Raw genomic sequence first — 21,686 nt, forward strand, 5'->3', positions numbered from 1 at the left:
ACAAGTGGTCTAAAAGCCAGCTGAGAAAAGGAGTCTGCCTCATGATTCCTGCACAGAAAATTCTTCTGCTGTAGCTGAGGTGCAAATAAAGATGAACTTAACCTGAGTAAGGCTTACCAGGGGGGTTTGAGATAAATCTTGTTTTTGTTTTTGTGTCGATAGATGAGGCTGCTTGGAATGAGAAATTCCTTTGAAAGTTTTCAAAAATTGTACAAAACAATTCAGTTACTGGTTCTGAACATCTTGTTAAAGTCATCCCTGCATCATGACCCTTAAACTGCATGGTTTCCCTTATTTAGATGGATACATTAAAACAACCATTGTGGAGATTGATTATGATTCTTTAAAAAGAAAGCAAAAATCATCTACCACAGCTGCTGTGAAACATACAGAGAGTGACCAAGAAATGTATGATGATGTTGGAGAGCAGGGCGCTACTAGCAGGTATGTATAAGGAATGCATGAAAAGAAACAAGTGGTTCACCTGGGTCAACCTGGACAGGGGAAGTTTTACAACAAACCCAGCCCTTGTTGCAAAACAGCCGTTTATGTAAGAAATGTGTAACTATTATATGTAGCTATTCAGACTGAATTTAAATGAATTCTGCAATCCATCACCTATAAGCACTCATTCTGAGGAGGAACCCATACTTTTGGAAGAGGAGGTACTTCATGGAAATACAAAGGAGAAAAAAGTGCAAGCCATGCATGTTTACAAATCATCTGCAGGAAGTCCAATTTTCTTCCCTCTCTCTCTCTTTACTTGCTCTGTCTTTTGGACTCACATGCTCTCTTTTCTAAGATGCAAGAATAAAAGACTCAAAAAATAATGGAAACTCACTGCACCAGGGAGCCCCTGATTACCCTCATTGCTCTCATGAGCCTTAGCATGAGTCCTTAAGTCTTTCTAACTCTTTCATTTTGATGAGAAGAGACTTCTGGAATCATGTCTAGTGTAACCCTTCAGAAAAGAGTGCAGCTTACAAACTTAACCCTGAAAACAAGGCCTCTCAAATTCCATGAGATGGATATGAGCTATACCTTTTTTGGCTTCATAAGAATCTTCTCCTTTACAACACAGTCTCCATGCATTTGCAGTGCAGTGCCACATTGCAGATTTTCCACTTCAATGTGTCATCTCTTCCATATTAGATAGATCTGCAGCAGGAGAAGTGACATATCCAGCAGCAGATCAGACTTGCTGGCAGAGAAAAACCCTAGTGTCTTGTCACAAGAGTCAAGGGTATCATATAACCTAGCATGACAGTGGTACTTATGTTACCAGACCTCACAAGAAAGTTTTGTTTCTTACATGTGATTCAACAAACCATGCTCCACTAAATGTCATGATGTGCAGAAACAGAGCCTAGGATTCAGATAAGAGATCTGCATATGGGTGTAATGTTGGGTAACCATCTTGAAGCACTCAGCCATTACACCTGACTTTACTGCTTCTGATGAAACTCCTTAGCTTAGAACCTGCTTGGAATAAAAGGAGTGTGGCAGACTGGCTGCTAGAGCATCTCCCTGAGCTCCAGCAGCATGTGGAAAAGTCTGCCTTCAGGCTGTCTTTGTGCCTGATATTTTTCCAGGTTACTCAGTATCAGTTTTCCCCCCTGCACATTGGTCTCATAGCATTGTGACCTAGCCATGAGAATCATGTTAGTTGTTCTAGGTTTCAGGTAATCTCAGCATTAGTTACTTCATTGCAGGGGTATCTTTAATCAATCCTTTTGAGTAGGGCAAGCATTACAATCAGTCACCTCAATGCAAAGAATTTAGAAAATGTATTGCATTCAAAAGCAAACAATTGCACTTACATTGTTGCATACTAAAATATCAGTGTATTCCAAGGAATTTCAATGGATTAATGATTAACTTAGATTCATTAAATCCTTTAAGCTGTATTTTGACATTTTTTCTTCTCTAATGATTAATAGCACTCTGTTCCATTCATGAGCATGAAGTGTTGGAAGGTCTGACGTATATCAACATGTTTTGAAACCACTGTAAGAATGTCATTCCAAAACAAAGCTCTTGACCAAATAGTATTATCTCATTAACAGTAGTATTGCTAATATTTCAAAACTAACAAATGACTAGAGTTGTTATATTTCAGTATTTATTGGCAAGAGATTAACAAATATCTTGTTTTGATGTATAATTTTAGGTAAGGCTTTGACCTGGAAATAATTTCTGCTACTGTGAACCTCTCATGCTTTTTTCAATTTCTGTTAGAATGCTGGGCAAATATGGAGTCCTCCCATTTTGTTAGAAACACACACTTACACTCAGTGAAAGCTAGTTCAGCAATAAATTAACTTGTTTACCATTACATTTCAAGAAGATCACGTCATAAGTATTGAATCTAAAGGGTCTGGACCTGCTTTCTAGCACTCGGTCAGATTTTATTTTTTATTCCCATCAGGTTTGGCTACATAATCTCCTGAGATCCCCTGCAATCAAATTATCCTATGATTCAAAAGCATATTTTGTACTTTCATTTAAAGATATCAACAGGAATATAAAATACTTTCTAAATATTTTTGCTAAATCAAAAAGCTTTAGAATTAATAATTGCACAAGTGGTAGGTGATCATGGTGTTTTCTTTTTCTGAAAGATGACTGCTTTTCTCTAAAATGTCTTTTGTTTGCTTTTCCAGCCAAAGTGGTGACCAAGGTGGAAGTGGAAGTAAGTTCTACTTACGTGTTTAGGGGGCAGTTGTTTCCATGTATTTCTTACCCTTACATTCTGACTTCTTCAGCTCCCACATAATGCAGTAATTATCTATAAGCGAGTTAAATGTTAGCTAACAGGCAACAAAAAAGGAAGGGTGGTGGCCAACTAAACTTCCCCACTACCTATGGGAACTTGGGTGAGACAGAAACTTTGCCTTCAGATGCTGTGAATCACGAGGATGCCAGATGATCAAACTAGTTTTTTATTGTGTGTGAAGGCAAATCATCCCACAGAATAGCACAGATATAACTGGAGAAATATCAACATGGGCAAGAGGTTTTGTACAGGAGAAATTCAGTTCTGAAATAACACTACTGAAATAGCACTACTATAAATTAAAGATTAATTTTGCTGGCAGAGTTAGGGGGAACTTCAAATGCAGCAGCACACTGGAGGCCCAACTGCAGCAGCTTTATGCTGTCAAGCTGACACAGTCAAACCCAGTTTCCCCTTTCTTAGCATATATATTTATGTAGCATTCCCTGTTAATCACAAGAGCACAGCTCATCTTCTCAGCTTCAAGTTTAGATACTGGTCATGGCAGAAGCATCCCCTGACAGAACTGAATGGAGCTTCTGCCAGCTGAGTACAGATTTCAGTGCCTGCTCTGACCAATGCCTAGAATTGGACATGAAAACCCTGCACTGAAGGAGGTGGGGCCAAAACTGAAACCAAAATAGGGAGCTTACATTGCTCTTGTCTCTGACTTCTCTGGATGAAAACAAAATGTCAGCTGCTGAGAGTGTTAGTCCAACATGTTCAATCATCACTTGAATCACACAGGAAAACTTAAGAGTTATCATAAGGTCTGGGCCAAAATCAACCATTTAGAATTTCATTGACTACAGTGTAGAAGCACTTGATTTCAGCATGCTCTTGTGATTGGCAGTGCCACATTTAAATGCTGTGGATGGCATTCTAAATTGGGATAAGTCTAAATTTCTGTTTTAATAAAGGGTCTGTGCTGGTTTACAGAAAGACTCAGTTTGCAAGGATATTGCATAAACTGCACACACATGTTATACATTAAAGAAGCCTATAATGAGTACCTAATTCAGCAACATAAAATATAACTGCATTAATTCACTATTTGATCTGTTAAAGACATGTTCCCACCTCCTCCTTCTGATCAAGATATTTATGATGGAATTGATGATGAAGATGCTACACCTAGGTATGTTTTCATATATTTTAAATAATATGCTTCTTTGACAGAATGTTTTCAGTTTTTAATGGTTTTGAATCAAGCACAACAATTAGCAGGTATTAGGATGATGAGCAAGTGGGTATACATCAAATGGATATGTGAAGCTAGAGAAAAGGTTCCTTGAGTCTTTTGAAGAAGTTTCATTCTGTAATTTTGATATGTCAGCAAAAGCAGTTTGCAATCACAAAAATCTTCCAATCTCCAACTAGACAGAATAGGTCTGAAATTAAAATAACAAACTAAAATGTTAGGTTGCTGAGTAACAACATGAAAACAGTAAGCCACTAGATTAATATCTATACATGTTAATAGCTACAAATGGCCTAATATACAAATTTCTAGTTTAGCATGTTAGCGTTGGGTTAAGAAACTTTTACTTTGGGAATTAATAATAATTATGTGCGTCAATGGAGAATTTAACTGGGCCTTTTTAGAAGAACATTACATTTCACATTATGATAATCACATGCATACTCCAAAGGTCTGTATCACAGGATGAAGATAAGAGTGGTATCTGGGCCTGGGGAATCTTGAAGAGGCTAAAGGTCAAAGATGGCAAAAAGAAAAGTGTACGAGAAAAAACAGCCAAAGTCAATGAGGCAGAAGAAAATGAAAATTTGTTGTAAGAGTCTGCCAGGAAATCAAAGTGCACATTAACTAATTCTAATAAAGCATTGATCACATGCTACTAACATATCCTCACAGCAGCCTAATGAATCATGCATCAAATTGCAGCTCAGGAAGATACTTTTCTGCAAAAAACACTGAGCTTTCTTTTCACCTGCATAATTATTCTCTTAACAAGCTCTATTTGTTGCAAAAGTCTGGTAATCAACATATGCTAAATTCTTTTTCTGGTGAAAAGCATCAGAATAATCAACCATCTTTGTGCCACTGGTCATGTAAATTTGCTGCATACTCAGTTAAAATTTACTTTTCTCACCAGTACAATGTAGCTGAGATAAACTGGTAAATCTAGACCTGTTAATCAAAATTTTAGAAATAATACGCCAAACAGAAAACTGCAAAGATTGTCTTTATCCATCTTACCTAGGGAACAAATCAGCAGGTGGTGTTTTTACCACATTCTTCAGCCATTTGTTTCTAAACCAGTTTACTTTAATTCAGTGATAAAAATATATTTATTCCCTAAGTATTGCTGGTGTCAGTGGCATTTCATAATGTCTGGAGATTATTTGGATCCCATGTGTTGGAAGTTTTTAAAATTATTTAGGATACAAAAAAGGCTATTAATGTGATATAAATACTTAATGAGCTTTTTTTCCCCCCAGCACTTCTTCTTCAACAAAGCAGTCTGGCAAAGGTAATTAATAGCCTATTGTTCAGTCTCCATATTGATTCCTGATTCTTTTTCTGTACATTGCTCTGTATCATGCTAATCACAAAAATACATCCAAGGAAGGAAACAGGACTTCCTATTGCTTTCCCAGTTCCAGTAAACAAAATTCAAATAATGTGACTGATCCAGCTGCAGACAAGGAGATACATGCACATTGCAAGATCCCTGGTAATCAACTTAATGAATTTAATGTGATTTTTCTACTTGAGATTTACACTAGTCCATTTTATTTGGTTTAAATTTTGACAGGTACATCTGGAAAGAAGCACTTAGTGAAAGATCTCAAAAGTAAACAGAAATTATTTTTTCTACTTTTATCACTTGCAATGTGTCTGTGAGGAAACATAGAAGCATCAGCTCAGTGGCAGACTAAAAAGAAAATTCTTAGAATTTTTGAGTCTGCTCCTGGAACAGAGTTCTAGACCTCCCATATCCTGCTAATTTTCTAGCCATTGGTTCAATGAATCAAACAATTGCTTCCCCTCTACAAATATGCTGTACATGATTGAAAAAGCATTCTTGGGCTAAGAATTCCCTTCACTGCTTTGGCATTGCAAGATGGACTAAAACCAGACATACCCATGATTCATGTCCACTTCTAAGCAATACTGCATTGGCCAGAGTGCTATAGATGTTATTGATTGTGCATTAAAATGAAGCTCAGAAAATATACACGAAAAAACAACTAAGTGGGAGTTTAATTAAAATTAAAGGCTATTTCTTGTGCTAGAACTTCAGCTTCAGAAGATTAGAATTTCAGTGAGTATCTGTTATTATTGATAAAGAACATTAATCTGAAAAGGTTGGGTGATGTTGCACAGGTTGTGCAAAACAGAACCCAGAGTTATCACAGGCAGTAAATGGCTACAGTACTTGCCATAATTTCTTACCAATTTAGCTAAGATACCATACATTGTAACAGAATGTATTCACCTCTCAATTTTCACATAATAATGTTTCATTCTTTTGAATACTATTGTTTCAGATTATGGAGACAATGTTTATGATGATGTAGCTTCTTCAGACTTCCCTGCTCCACCATCTGATCTCAGGCAAGTGAAAATATTACTCCCTGATCAGAAATCTAATACACTTTAAAAGTATGTACTAGAGGCAGATTGCTACTAATATCTGTTTTATTTGGTGTTGTCAGGTTTTTTAGCTCCCACAAATCTACTGCTGATATGGCCCTTAAATGATTTTTTCTCCATTACAGATTGAAATAATAATTAGACTATAGAATAAGTAAGCATGTTTTGCATTCAAACATATTCAGTCCCTGATGGAAAAGAGGCAGAAAATTATGTATGGCCTAAAGGAGCTTAATAATAGATTGTAGTTATTTTTCTATCAAAATTTGGGGACTGTTAGGATAGATACTTTATCTCAGCTGCTGCAGTACATCAGCAGAAAAGGAGGCAGTGCCTGTATCTAAAGTATGAAGCATATTTGGAGGTGTAAGTTCAGCTTGAAAAATTTTTATCCTAAACCAGAAAAATTATGATCATGTCTGGAGCAGAATGTTATGGGCACAGTTGCATCTGTGAGGGTGACTGTGACATGTCACATCCTGTTGTCACTTACTCCACTCAGGTGGAGTGAGAGTGCACTACAATAATGTAGCCTGGAGACATAAAAAGAGAGAGATCTCTTCGGGCTGTGTATCCAAAAGAAAAATACGTGGTCCTTCTAAGCTAAATCTAGGGTAGGTCACACAAGCACACACATTCATCATCAATGAAACTGTCATCCTGCTGACATCAGCAATGATCAAAAGGTAGAGTCAGATTTTACATTCCCAGTGCACCACCACAAAGCGCAGTTAGATGCTGGAACCCTTCCATGCTCTTTGGCAAAAGTCAAGTGCTATCAGGGATGTGCAAAAAACAACAGAACTTGAAATATATCATGGCACATAGATTCCCTGGTGTGACAAAGTCTGCAGGCACATAGGACTAGCACACAAGGCTAAGATATTCCAGTAGCCCAACAGCGTGACATGTCATTCAGCTTGTTGCCCAGAGATACACAACCTTCACAAGAACTGCTCCTTACTGAGAGATTCTAAAGTATCTTAGCAGATAGAAACTTAAAATTAATTTTCAATATTCACTTATGTGATAGATATTCGTATACAAAGAGAAGCAGAAAAGACAGCCCGAATTTTAAAATTTATTTTGGATCAAATCTGTATTGTATTCTCAGTTTTTCAGAGCTACAGAAATGTGATAAAGACATATGTAGGCAAATGCATTTTCACCAAAATTATCAGAATGCATGCCAATGACTCTGATGTGCTGCTAATTTTGTTTTATCTGTAATTTCTTGGTTTAGTTCATCAAAATCAGGAAGCATTGGAAAACATAAGTCAGATGAAAAAGATGCCCAAAAGCTCAAAATGGAAAAAGAGGAGAAAGAGTTCAGAAAAAAGTTTAAGGTAAGTTTTGTTCCAGGTATTTTCTTCACATAAAATATACAAAAACAGTATCTGTATAGTGTCTTCCAATTTGTTCCCCATAACTTGCTTTTGAAAGGGAAAGTATTACTACATGTAAAAATCTCTAAGTCCAAATGGCAAGTATGGGCACATACAATAGCCTATATAAATATTTGTTAATTTCAACATAAAAGTAATAAATGGGAATATTAATGGAAAAACATTATTGGGTTTTAACCATGGTTTTGGTGATTTTTTTTCTCCTTTTCAGTTTGATGGTGAAATAAAAGTTCTTTACTCTACAACCACAGTCCAGGATTTGTCTCAGAAAAGATGGGGATATAAAGACTTACAAATTAAACCAGGGGAAACTCTTGACATTATTGAAAGCACAGATGATACCAAGGTCCTCTGCAGGAACAAAGAAGGAAAATGTAAGTTTTGTTAAAAAACTGTAGTACATATCAAAGTATCAAAGAATGGTTGAGTAAGTTGTGTAAAACCTCTCCTGCCTGGTTTACTGAGGTTTACCTTGCCAGGTGGTTGACAAGAGGCAGATTGTTCTTACTGTGTCCTATCACCGTGTTTTAACACTGGCTTGCCTTAAAAAAATCCAAACCACTTCAATGGACAAGGTATACTAAGTGTTAGAAAAAAGGCCCATTTTTTTGGTAAAGCTTTTCTTTGCAGCTAGGATTAGCAGATGTTTTTGTTGCTTCTGTGTCTCCCCCTTTGCCAAAAGGAGTGTAGCTGTGCTAGCCCACTAAGTCTAGTAAAAGTAAAATCCTTGCTGCACCTCTGGATAGCACTAGCTCATTGATTGCAGCCAAGAGAAAATCAATAACAATATTCTTACTTGGGACTGCAAGAGATGCAGTTTAATCTTTTCAACCGGCTGGGGGGAACATTGCTTAGGAGTCTCATCCCCAGCTCCCAGCTAATTCAAGACATATGTCCTAGTTGGCATGTCTGCTTGTTCTGGGAGCTGCACAAGGCCTTCCAGTGCTTCTTTGAAATCCTTGGCCAGAGCTTACCCTGGCAGAAAGTTTTGAATTTTTGGAGAAGTCCAAAACCATCTCCTGATGGTTTCAATTTCTTAATGAGCTTCTGTTACAACACTTTCCAAATTTCCTAGTGAAAATTCACTTTGTTCTGGAACAGCCTGCTTTCAAAGTAGCAGCATCCTCCTGCTTACCTCTCCTTTTCTCCTCTGACCTATGTAGAAGACAGCCCAATGCTATAAACCTCTGAAGAGGATTCAGCCACCTTCCTCTTATTTTTTCCCTCCTGTACTCCACTGTTACATTCTGGAGTACAGCCTTCTTCCTGGCAGGCCTGCAGGGTGAGGAAGAATTTCTTGCATAACAACACATATGTTTTTCAAAATATGGATTGCACTAGAAGAACTACTTCCCAAAAAAACACAGCTTTCAAAGCTGCATTTTTTGAATCAAGCTAATAACAAAGTAGAAAGTAGCTCATTTTGGCTGTTTTTCTCTCATAGTCTTCAAAGCCTTTCAGATAATGACAGGAGCTACTGTTTTGCTATGCATAAAGGAGCAAAACAAATAAAAATATCCTCCCTGAAAGCCTCTGAATAGATCCCAGTCAATTTACACATTAGTTAGCAAAGTTTGAATCCTACTTTAGTTAAGTGCATGACAGTTTTGTTTATTTGCTCCAGTTGTTCTTGTTCCTTAGATCTTTAAGCTATAATTTTACCTTCTGAAGGCCAGGTAGACTGAAAAGCCACAACTAAAGGCAGTTTTGTTATTTTCTTGCACATTAATTCTTTGATTTAATCATTAACTTATGAAACACTTACATAGTTTCAAGCCTCTACCAACAACTCAACAAAACCACAAATTACATTTTGAAGTGTTCTCACCTTTTTAAGCAAGGGCTGATGATCTTAGGAATCTTAGGATCTTAGGATATTCCGCTATGATTTATTTTAAATGGTATGAAATTATTTGAAATGTCAAAAGTGAAACAAGGAACTGATTTTCATTTACCATCTCAAATTCCTTCTTGGTCTGAACACACACATTCTGAAATACACAAAAGTTTTCAATTCAGGTTTGTACATTTTGCTTAATCAGTAGGACATAAATGGACTTCAGTGGCGCAAAATTTAAGTTTTGATCTCTTTGAGCTTCCTTTACATTGTCAGTGAGCAGCTGGCATGATGTGTTACAGCCTTCAGTGATTGCCAAGTAATCAACATGGAGTGTGCTGATCTGCTGGCTTCTTCCTTATTTGGAAGCACTCTAAAAACTAATAAATTATTTAGAAACTGGAACTTTGGGCATGTAATTATAAATTAGTAAATCTGAAAGAGTGTGAGACCAGCAGGGGTTATATCTCCCATGTATTTAAGGGCTAGAAATTGTCAGAAAAACATAGATAATGCTTTGCAGTGATAGAAGCACTATCACATGCACATGACTTTGAAGAACACTGTGTTTGTATACCATGACTGTGAGCACAGAAACTTTGTTTTCACGTATTTCACTTGAGAAAATTGTATGAACAAGCAAAGAAGCTCAGATTAGCCAAACTATTTTAAATTATATCCTGGAGACTTCAAGAGTCATGGAAATTATTGGACTGCCCTAAAAAGAATTTTGAAAACACAATGTCATTAAAAAAAAAATTTAAAAATCAATTTCTATGTTTTATTCCAGAAAATAAAAATTGGGGAAAGACAACTGAGCTAAGATATCCTGAATAGACATTCTTTATGATTAAAAGAAGGAAATTTATGTAGTGATTTCAAATACAAGATCATATTTATTCTTTAGTACTCCCCTAATTTTGTGCCAGCTTACTAGTGTTTACCTAGAAATATGTAATTTCTGTTATGGCTCTCTCTTTTTTTTGTATTCATTATATCAATTGACAAGTATTTCAGTAGGTATCTTTCACCAAAGATAGGAACTATTTTTTTAAGGAAGTTCTATATGTTAAAAAAATGCGTAGTTTTATTTGATTTCATGAGTAATGCACCAGAGTAATAGAATTAGAACCAATAGCTTTTCTAAGGTATTTCCATTATTACATCCATTACTGGTCTTATTAATGTTACAGTTAAAATTTTAAACCATTACAGGGAATGATATTTTGTTGTCAAACACATCCTGAAATATATTCTTTCTTGCATGAAACTCTAAATATTTATGTTACTTATATTACTGCAAATATTATTATGTTGTTGTTATTATTATACTGCATTTTTGTGCTACAGCTTCTGAATTGAACTATAGTTTTTTTTTTTAATAACTGCTGTTTCTCACCCTTCATGCAATCAGGAAACTGAAATACAAGATGAAAACCTAACTTTGCATAACCTCTATTAGTATTTAAGTGGCAAATAAGAGTAGGACAAACCTTGTGCACAGCAAAATCTTAATGAACTAGCAGTCCATTGTACATTGTTTTCCTTATGTTATGATTAGAAGTCTGTCTGAAGAATATAAAAGAGAAAAACTGCATTTCCTCAGTGCTAACAGCACTAAGATAATAACAAATATTTAAATTTAACTTAAACACATCTATATTTCACTTTACAGATGGCTATGTTCTGAGAAGGTATTTGGTTCAGAAGTAAGTATAAAGTGATTGTTTTGAAAAATTTGCTGTAACACTTAATTTTGTTCTAAATGGTCTGGTAAAAAAAAAAAAAAGTGAAATACAATTATTTTAGTCTGTCATTCTAAACTTGCAAATTGAGTTATTTTTAAGGAGTTAGGATTTGTCAAAAATTACTCACAGACATCCATGCAGGAAATTTGCCAGTGTTTCATTCCTTGTTGCTTAACCATAAACTCTGATTAAACCATGAAAAATCACTTAAGTTAGATATTATTGGTACTAGACTCTATTTCTGAACAGCAAGTTAATGTAATTAAGTGTATTGATACATTTTTCAAATATTTTACTAAAATGGACCAAATTTTCTTTAGGTTTGTTTTTACTTCAGTCTCAGTGGGATAGAGATTTGGCTCAGTGTTGCTCCAAGAAATTGCATGGATCTCAGCATTTTGGTCCTAATCCAAAACTCTTGTCAGACACAGCTTCTCCATTTCCTTCAAGAGGCTTTTTATACTAGTCTCTTAAATATCAAATCAGATATCACTTTTAGAATTGTCCCATTCACAATTTAGAAGCATTTAACACTTACACACACGTTTGAATTATATATATAAACAGACTTACTGTCTTCCATGGGGCTGCCCATGTATCTAAGTCACATATTTGAAAATTCCTATTAATGGAGCATGTATCTTTTGTAGATGGGATCTAAATTCATTACCGAGAAAGTAACACCTCCAAAACAATTATGTAATTGATCAGTACAGAAACGAAAAGAATTTTCAGGGCATACTGATGGGATTTTTAATTCCATTTTTCTGGTGAACATTTACTTTAAAAAAATTAAGTATTAATTTCTTTAGGGAAATAGCTCTATGATAATATCTATGTAAAAATGTAGTAAATAAAACCGACTTTTAATAAAGCAACCCTATGTTAGAAAGAAATGTTTCCAAGTCTATCCTTCCCTGAGAATACTATGACCTAACCATCTTGCTCAACATTGTTCTGTTACCACAAAGGTTGCTTTTCCCTAATCAGCAATTAATTATTTGATAGATTGCTTGTATCATACTGCTACTGTATTTTTTAATACACTTCTGATATCTCAGCTTTTAAATATATTATTTTTCTTTTTTAATTTACAGTGATGGAGAGATTTATGACGACATTGGTGCTGGTATGTTGAACATTTAGAACAATACTTCATTTATAATCAATTACTAGCTGAATATAAATTCAATACATAATTGAATGCAATTCAGTAAATAACTTTATCTTTGTGTTGAAGTACTACCCAACATTAAAAGTTTTGCATTTTATTTACATTTCAGATCGTGTCTACGATAATGAAAACTGATGCTGAGTTAGTTTGAAATAACAACTTAATTGAAGATCAAACTCTAGTTTGGAACCCCACTTGTGAAAGCAAGAGTCATGAATGCTGACTGCAATTTAATTGGTTGCTCTTTCAAATGTACAATTAACGTTTTTTGGGATTTCAGCGTTTTGTCCTTCAATGCTTTATAAAAATTTGTTTTCCCATTCATCTAAGCATTTAAAATTCAGGGAATATGAACTAAAGTTAGGGATGTAATTTGTCACTTCCTTTCCACATTTCTGACAGTCCATGTAGAAACACTTCTTTAGTTATTTATTCCCAAAGAGGCCAGTTCACATCTGTGAGGGGTCCTGAGGACAACAGTCTCTGGTTTTACACTGGTTTTTATCTATCAAACATCAAAGACAGCCACTATAGGTAAGACAGTATTCTGAAAAATAATTTTACCCTTGTATACCAAAAGTCACTGGAAATCAAAGGATATTTATGGTAAGCTCCCAATAAAGAGGGTGAGTGTGTGCAAAAAAAATGGAACATCTATTACTTTTGCTGTACTGTGAGTTGATTAAAACCTGTAATAACCAATGTGGCTGGATCAGTAAGGAGCTCCTTTTGATGACAGAGTCAGGTACATTGTGCAACACAGAAAATTTATTTTATAAACACAAGAAATTTTGGCTCCATTAAGTCAGTGGCTTTTGGTCTTACCTACAGTGGAACTGGGATTCCATCTTATAAAAGTGTCTTTTATTGCTGCTTCAAAATACAGTAAATCTCAAAGGAGGCATAATGCAGTGGGGATATCAAACATAAAAAAAAGAGACAGTAGCCTATAAGCTATCTTTTTCTGTATGTAGAGTTCTGTACTGAAATGTTATATGCAAACTTTACTTTCTCATTGCTATTTTTCTTATCTCTTTGCTATCTAACCAGCATCCAGGCATCAAATACCAGTTTTATGTATAAACATCGGCAGCAGCACCCAAATATAAAACATGACCATGTATATTAAGTGCAATGAATGTCTGACTATCTGACTGTCACTGCTAATGGATTATTTATTTTTCAGTGGCATTTAAGAGGCTTTCTGCATTAAATTAGTGGTATGCCAAAGAACAGAGTGGGCATTCAGGCAACTAAACAACTACTTCATTTTTCCATGTTCTTAGTGTTAATATGTGTAGGTAATTCTGTATCAATAGTACTCTCTAAATTGGTCATATGATGCATTTAATAATGAAAAGAAATAAATATAAGTATGGCTAAAATGTATGCATTGGTTGTTCAAATCAAACATAATGTGATTGCTGCAGAGTGTTCAATGCTGGATGCTTTTATGAATAAAAGTATTTCTTCTGAATAAACTTTTATTCTGGCATGAAATGTGGGTACACTGTCTTCTGTCAAAATAGAATAACAGCAGCTGAACAGTAACTTCTGAAAACTATCACTGAGCAGCTAACAAAGTGAGAATTAACCTTTTTTATTGTTGCAAAGGCTGCACAAATGTGATGCGGCATTTGTTAGTAATTGCTACCCAGAGAGTGAAATGTAAGAAAATCTTCCAAACAGGAAAATTTAGACTTAGGCAGTCCATATTCTAAGGGTTTCTCACCTGTAATTTATTCTAGTATCACTTAAAAGACATAAAAAAAGAAAAGTTGTTCACTTGATATTTTTCCACCTCCAAATTTGGTCTATAATCCTGCAGTATTTGGCTGTTCTTGCTAAAACAGTCAGCAGTGAAAACATCAAAATATTGACATAAAACTTAGGTTTCAGCATGAACATCCAAGTTAGGGTAAACAGAACTGGTTTCCATCTGTGTTGTACCTCTGTGCTGTCCCTTTAAACAGGCTAAGCAAAACCAATACTGGGAGGGCAAAAAAGACTTCTCTATTTCAGTAGCTTTATAACATTTCTCTGCTGTTACCGCAGGCTCTGGACTGAAGGAATGCAGCTGATCCGCTGCACATTCCTGTCTAAGAGGTTTATGCTCTCGATCCACATAATTGCAGATCGCCTGGCTATCCCTCCCACAATTGTAACAAAATTTCTTCTATGTGTGATCCCTTTACATAATCCGTTCTCAACTGTAAAGATCAGTACTTTAGTAAGATCATGGAAATTTAGGGCTGGAATGTAGATTCTCTGTGTGAATTAGAACACCCCTTACCACTACATTGCAGCAGACACTATTTTAAGCACATTGGTGCATAGGAATGTGTGCATCTGCTGTGTGTGAGTATACTTTATGTACATAATAAGGCAAATTCTGAGAAAACCAATGGACCCATAAAAGGGTACCTTTATGATTTCTGTATAGCAGTCCCAGACCAACTTGGATGGAAAAGCTGTTGCATGTAATGAAAAGAACTCAAATGCTAGGAGAGTCAATAGATGTGTTTCTATTTGCACAGCCTCTGTTCTGATTCCTCGTGTGGATTCATCCTGAACTCTGTGCAGTCTATAATTACACGATGGCTTGGTATTTTTTCCACAGGATCCCTGCCTCATTTAGTGCAGGGGCTGGATGAGAAATAATAGAAAGGGCAGTTGTTCAGCCCTGCTTGTTCAGTTTCTGGCCACTCCTTCATTTAGTGCAAATCTTCCCAAGCTTATGCTGCACCCAGAATTATTAGTTTCTCATGGCATTCATCACAATGATATCTCACATTCCCTTGAATGGATTCATCTCATGAAAGAAAAAAATATTTTATTCCCATTTTAATGTATGAAAGGAAGGCACAAACAGAGAACAATTCGTGGCACATAACCATTAATGCTGGATATAAAACCAAACCACTGAATCTAAATTAATTTTTTTGTACTTTCCTAGATTAGGACTTTCACTCTTTTATCTTCCTCTTCTTTGCCTCTGCTTATGGTTAAACACAAAGATAAGAGAGACAACATTTTGTGTTTAAAATGTTTACTAGCATGCAAAATTTATACTGTAAATAGACTACAGAATCACAGAATCACCAAACACTTCTTGAATTCTGGAAGACATGGTGCTGTAACCACTTCCCTGGGGAGCTTGTTCTGGTGCTCAACCAATCTCTGTGTAAAGAACCTTTTCCTAACATTTAAATTTCCCCTGACTCATCTTCTGGGTCATTCCCTCAGGTTCTGTCAGTGGTCACCATAGAGCAGAGATCAGTGTCTGCCCCTCTGCATCCCCTCATGAGCTGTCACTGCAATAAGGTCTCCCCTCAGTCTCCTCCGGGCTGAACAGACCAAGTGACTTCAGCAACTTCTCACACAGCTTTCCCTTGGTCAAGGAAACACTTCACCATCCTCACTGCCCTCCTTTGGGCACTCTCTGATGGTTTAATGCCTTTCTCACACTGTGGCACCCAGAGCTGCCCCAGCACTGGAGGTGAGGCTGCCCCAGTGCAGAGCAGAGCAGGACAATCCCCTCCCTTGCCCAGCTGGTGATGCTGTGCCTGATGCCCCAGGACAGGGCTGGCCCTGCTGGCTGCCAGGGCACTGCTGCCTGTGTTCAGCCTATCATCTATTGGGACCCCATTCTGCAGTGCTGCTTTCCAGCACCTCATTTCCCAGTTTGTCCATACATCCAGGGTTGTCCCTTCCCAGGTATAGAATCCTCTCTGCCTTAGAGGGAGCCAACAGCTCCTCCCAGTTTTTTATCATCTGTGAACTTGCTCAGTGTCCCATCCAGTCCTGTGTTCAAGTTTGGGGAGACATTGAAGATCACAGGGCTGAGGATAGACCCTGTGGAGTCCTACTAGTGACAAGTCACCAGCCTGATGTCACCCCAGTCACTGTAACCCTTTGTGTCTGACCCAGCTGCTAACCCATCACAGGATGTGTTTATCCAGCTGTGGGCTGGACATTTTGTCCAGAGGATCCTGTGAGAGTATTAAGAGCTTTGCTAAAAACCAAAAGGATTATATCAACTGGCTTCTCTTGATCAACAAGGTAGGTTACCTTGTCATAAAAGGAAATCAGATTCAAACTGTGTTTACAGTAATAAAAAGGTGAGTAGAGGGAATAGTGTTCAAAATTTAATGTAAATAACAGGTTAGGCTATATTGTGAAACTTAATAAAAACAGAGGACTAATAGCATAATTTTGTGGTCCACATTATTACATTTTGTATCATTTGCTATCTTGAAGCTCCCATGTTGACAATTTGTTGGTTTTGAGTGATGTGGATGATTCCTGTCAGAATTAAAGCTTTATGTGTATATAGTCTGGGTAGGTCCAAGGCTGAAACATCTAAATTAGTTCATATGGTCTGGGTAGATCCAAGGCTGGGACATCTGAACCAGTTCTCAAAGAGTCAATTTATCTAACAGAAGCAATTCACTCAGGACAGCAACATAACTCTACAAGCCCTCTACCCTGACTGCTTAGCCTGGCTAACAAATAAGGCAGTAGTGCAGATAAAGGATCATCTTAAGCAATTTTCAGAACAACATCCATTTGGGAAGCATTTCAGGGCTACTCTGATTAGCCATAGTACTGCAGAACACCCCCTTAATGCATATTCTAACCCTGTGCTAAGCAGCAGTGTGGTAACCCCCAGTCCCCTGAGTGCAGCAAAATACAGTAATCTCACAGTTTTCCTCCTCCTTGTTTCATTCTAGATAGATGACTCCTGAACATACACAGAATTTGGTAAATCATTTATATTTTCATCCTTTGAAAACACTTTGAAAGAAAAGATTAAGATTTTAATAAATGGATTAAGTTTCTTGCTGGAGGCTATTTTATTGTGGGCCTTGCTACCAAGAATGTGGGAAACTGTGTATCTTTTCTTGCCATGCAGATAGGTAAATACTGCTTGAATTTAAAATATTCACTAGTAGGCACAAATTAAATATGCAAAATGTCTACACAAACATGAATGAAATGCGAATTAGATGGATACCAAGGGTTTTAAGAAATATTATACGATTTGCATTACTTCAGTAATATCACAAAATCCTACTGCTCAGGCATCATGAGACAGACAAAGAAAGAAAAAATTACCACTGGCTTTTCCCCCCCATTTTTAATTTTTTTTTTTCCTTTGGCCTGATTTCTGATTTTCAAGTTCTTAACAGGAAAAGCTGCCTGATCCTTCATTTACGTGTGGGTGTGCTTCAGGTGGAAAATGTACACAAAACACAGACACACAATACAGGGCTCTCGTCCATTTTTGCTGCTGACAGAAGGGACAGACTGCCAAGCTCCCTTCCCTTCTCCTGCGTCTCAGCTTCTTCCATGTTCCCATGCCTTGAACAATGTTGTCACACACCTTCCAGCTCACACAGGTAAGCCCAGCTTCTTCTTCTCTATTGATCCAAAGAAATTCTACATTTTTATTGTCATTACGTCCTTTCACTGTCTGAGATGTTCTCCATACTTTTTCTACTCAATTATTTATTTTTCCTCATAATTATTCCTCTTTTTCTTGACTGTCTGACCATGGCATTATTTTCTTTACTTTTCTACTTCCTTGTTTTTTTCTCTTTTCATCCCTTTAAACTGTTCCCCTACTTCTGCATTCCTGGCCCTGGCACTTCCATTTTTATTCCATTTTTAAAAGCTGCTCTGTTTAAATGCCCTTTTTTTGTTTGGTTGGTTGGTTTGTTTTTTTGGTTTTTTTTTTTGGTGCAAGATTCCTAGCTCTAAGGGTGACACCAGCAGAGATTTAGTGACTCAATAGGCAGTGAGGAGAATTACAATTCTTCTATTTTGAGTTCTAGGCTGTTTATCTCACAGCATTTAAAATCAGGTCAAACATATCTTTCTCTGCCTTCAGTATTTGGGGGAGCTTTTCTTTAGTACTAAAGTTGGGATGCTATATATAACTAAAGCCTAGAACTGTCAGTTTAAACTTTAAAAAAAGAATTATTTTCTATCCCATCGCTTTTTTCTGCTTCTGTATTCATAGTAAGCTACTTGCTACTGGCTATGTAAGAGACTGAAGCCTGTTCTAATGGCAGTCACTGGTTGCTGAGAATCTCCACTGTCCAAATATTTCAGTATAGATACCATGATATATAACAGCATTGCTGTTCAAATGTTAGCCAGTGTTTGTCAGACAGTGCCCAAAGAAGATATTAATGGGCTTCTTCAGTTTTCAAGAAAAGACTATGAGTTACAAAAAATAATTTCTGCTGTCTTATAGATTTTATATCAGAATATATCAAGAATTTATTATAATTTTATATAGAATTTATTGTTAGATGATAAATTATCTTTACTTAGAGCTTCAGCACTATTACAGGAGCTTATTTGGACAGAAACAGCAGCTGTGTTTTGTAAAAGTTTTTTCTTCAGGTGTAATTATTATGCCAACCATACACAAACTAAACACCTGCTCCTTTTCACAGCTTCAATAGGATTATATAGTGCGGAATGCCGGGAAAAATCTCACATGAACGGTTGCCTAAGTATAAGGCTATACTAATTAACAATCTAGTTAGCAACCAGCCCAGTTAATCAGGGAGACTTGTTGCAGCACTTGACATTCTGTTATTTTGCCATTGATTGTTGTTGCTTTAGTGCCGTACTTACTGATGCTCTTGCTTAATTTTCTGCTGTGTACTGCTGTGTTCATTTTTAAAATTTATTCCATTATGGGGTATTGAAGAAATATTAACACTGCAAACAATGGCAATAAATTCTGATTTTTATTAATACCTCTTATTTAAGGGTACTGTCTTTGTGAACTAACTTAGATTATGATGGTTTCCAAAATCAGAGCAATTTCAGACAAAAAAAAAAAAAAAAGAAATTTAATGAGCTAAAAACATTTTTGGGTATTGGGGAGTTGTTTATAGCAAATCACATTACTTCTGTCAACTATATTACGGATACTTAAAATAGGACTAATTTTCATTTACATAACAATATATGTAGAAATACACCTAGTTAATTGTATTTGAAAAGGTTAGCACAGGAATATAGCATATAAGCCAGAAGAGCATTCACACCTCAAAAATCAAGTCTAACAGTAGCAACTGCAAATTGCCTACATATTTTTCTCCAAGCTGTTTGGTGAACATGAGACCAAAAAGGTCAAATCAAAAAATCTAGCATGTGGATCAAAAACTCACCAAAAAATATTCGGCATCCACTTAAACCCAGTACTTATCCACTAAGGTCTTTTTTGCTTGACTTTCTGCATTGTGCCTGGGCAGTTTGGCAACACACACCTTGCCTATAACCAGATGCAGCCCATAGCTGCATCCATACTAGTAATTTAAAACTGTGCCAGGGAATATCCTTGGACACTGGACCTTGATGGCCTTTGCTGTCACATTGCCTAAATCAGACAGTTTTGTCTCAAGACCAGTACAAGGCTTTCCAAAGAACTCCCAGCACATATTCTCAGGATATCCACATAACCACTTCCCTTCTCAGGTGACCCCATGAACCAGACAGATTTCCAAGGGAGCAGATGTGTTTAATACGCAGTATCTCTGCTTTCACATTGCAATTCTGTTTCAAGACCTCTGTGCTTCCCAATATCACAAATTCTGGTAGGTTTTCAACCCATCTCTGGCCACATTGAATTTTTCTCAGATCCTATAGTAGCACTTACAGCAAAAAGACTCTGTTCCCAGGAGTCAGATAAATTTACATCCAGGAGGAAGGACCCTTCTTATTTCTGCTTGTTGCTGTTATGGGGGAACAGAGCCAAAGGACTTTGATTTATGTAGATTAAACTGCAAACTAATGAGGTCACCTTTCCCCCCTTGCTCCTTTCCTCACATCCTCTGAAGAGGATGCCTTTTCAATCTTGCAGCACAATCCTCTCCCTAGCAGTTCCTTTTGCTGCACAGCAGACACACAAGCTCAGAGCTGCAGCTGCATCCTCCCACACACTGCTCTGTAGCTGGATGAGATGGGACATTCAGGTTTGTACCACTTTAAGCCACCTGTGAAGCACAGGGAGGTCTGAGAATTTCAGCACATGGCTGCCCAGTGGTCAGGCATTGTGCAGGTCTACTCTAGGACACGTATGTTCTTCAGAATGGCCAATAGTTTTTCAGAGCTCAAATAATTTAATTTAATTCTAAACATTCGTCCAGCCACTAAAAATGTGCTGATGAGCTGGATTCTATTTGACTGAAACAGCAGAACTTTTAAACCCAAAATCTACCAGGACCCATTTAGACCACAGAATTGTTTTGGTTGGAAAAGACATCTAAGATCATTGAGTCCAACTGCTAACCCAGCACTGCCAAGTCCACCACTACAGCACGTCCCTAAACACGCCTATACAGCTTCTAGATACCTTCAGGAGGTATCTATACCCCTTCCCTGGGCAGCCTGTTCCAATGCTCAACCAATTTTCTATGAAGAAATCTTTCTTGTTTTTCAGTCCAAACCTCCTCTGCTGAAATTTGAGGCCATTTCCTCTTGTCCTATTGCTTGGGAGGAGAGACTGACCCCCATCTCTCTAGACACAACCCCTGTCAGGCAGTAGAGAGGGATAAGGTCTCTCCCAATGCTCCTTTTCTCCAGGCTAACATCCCCAGCTCCCTCGGCCATTCCTCATGGCTCCATTGCCCTTCTCTGGACTCACTCAAGTACTTAAGTGTCTTTCTTGACCTGATTCTGAGCTGTTGCTCACACAGACATTTTTACAGCCTGAGATGTTTTTAAATAAGAAAAGTAAGTCAAATTATTTTTACAATATTATATGGACAAACCAATATCTGATAAACTCTTGAGACACTTCATTGACTGGCAGTTTCTTTACACCTTTCTTCCTTATATGTCCACTGACAGTATTTCTTAGCTGCAGAGAACAGATCTCATGTTTTTTCATGTTCTATGCAGTTTTTATGGGCTTCATATCAAGAATAAGATTAAACAAATAGAGTGATTACAAGACTCTTGCTAACAGTATAGAAATAGAAAAGAAGGGATGATGGTTTAAACCTTTTGATCCCATTCACTAGATTTTATCTTCTTCCTGTTTGTCCAATTGTCGTTCAGAATTTATCATCTATTTATAGCCAACTTTATGATATTGCA

General features: G+C 36.8%; 1 protein-coding gene across 2 annotated transcripts in view; it reads left to right on the forward strand.

The window, feature by feature from the left end:
• FYB1 (FYN binding protein 1) overlaps positions 1 to 13,115 on the forward strand; it is a 47,102-nt gene extending 33,987 nt beyond the window's left edge. For both annotated transcript variants that reach the window (XM_079330106.1, XM_079330105.1), the window contains exons 9-19: positions 300 to 444; positions 2,664 to 2,692; positions 3,845 to 3,914; positions 4,429 to 4,569; positions 5,240 to 5,271; positions 6,293 to 6,359; positions 7,642 to 7,744; positions 8,016 to 8,178; positions 11,317 to 11,350; positions 12,487 to 12,518; positions 12,673 to 13,115. In XM_079330106.1, coding sequence (XP_079186232.1) covers positions 300 to 444; positions 2,664 to 2,692; positions 3,845 to 3,914; positions 4,429 to 4,569; positions 5,240 to 5,271; positions 6,293 to 6,359; positions 7,642 to 7,744; positions 8,016 to 8,178; positions 11,317 to 11,350; positions 12,487 to 12,518; positions 12,673 to 12,698 — 842 coding nt within the window. In that variant the 3' untranslated portion in view covers positions 12,699 to 13,115. The remainder of the gene's footprint in view (positions 1 to 299; positions 445 to 2,663; positions 2,693 to 3,844; positions 3,915 to 4,428; positions 4,570 to 5,239; positions 5,272 to 6,292; positions 6,360 to 7,641; positions 7,745 to 8,015; positions 8,179 to 11,316; positions 11,351 to 12,486; positions 12,519 to 12,672) is intronic.
• Positions 13,116 to 21,686: the final 8,571 nt, after the last annotated feature.

Source organism: Erithacus rubecula (assembly GCF_903797595.1).
Source record: "Erithacus rubecula genome assembly, chromosome: Z".
In the NCBI taxonomy this organism is placed as follows: domain Eukaryota; kingdom Metazoa; phylum Chordata; class Aves; order Passeriformes; family Muscicapidae; genus Erithacus; species Erithacus rubecula.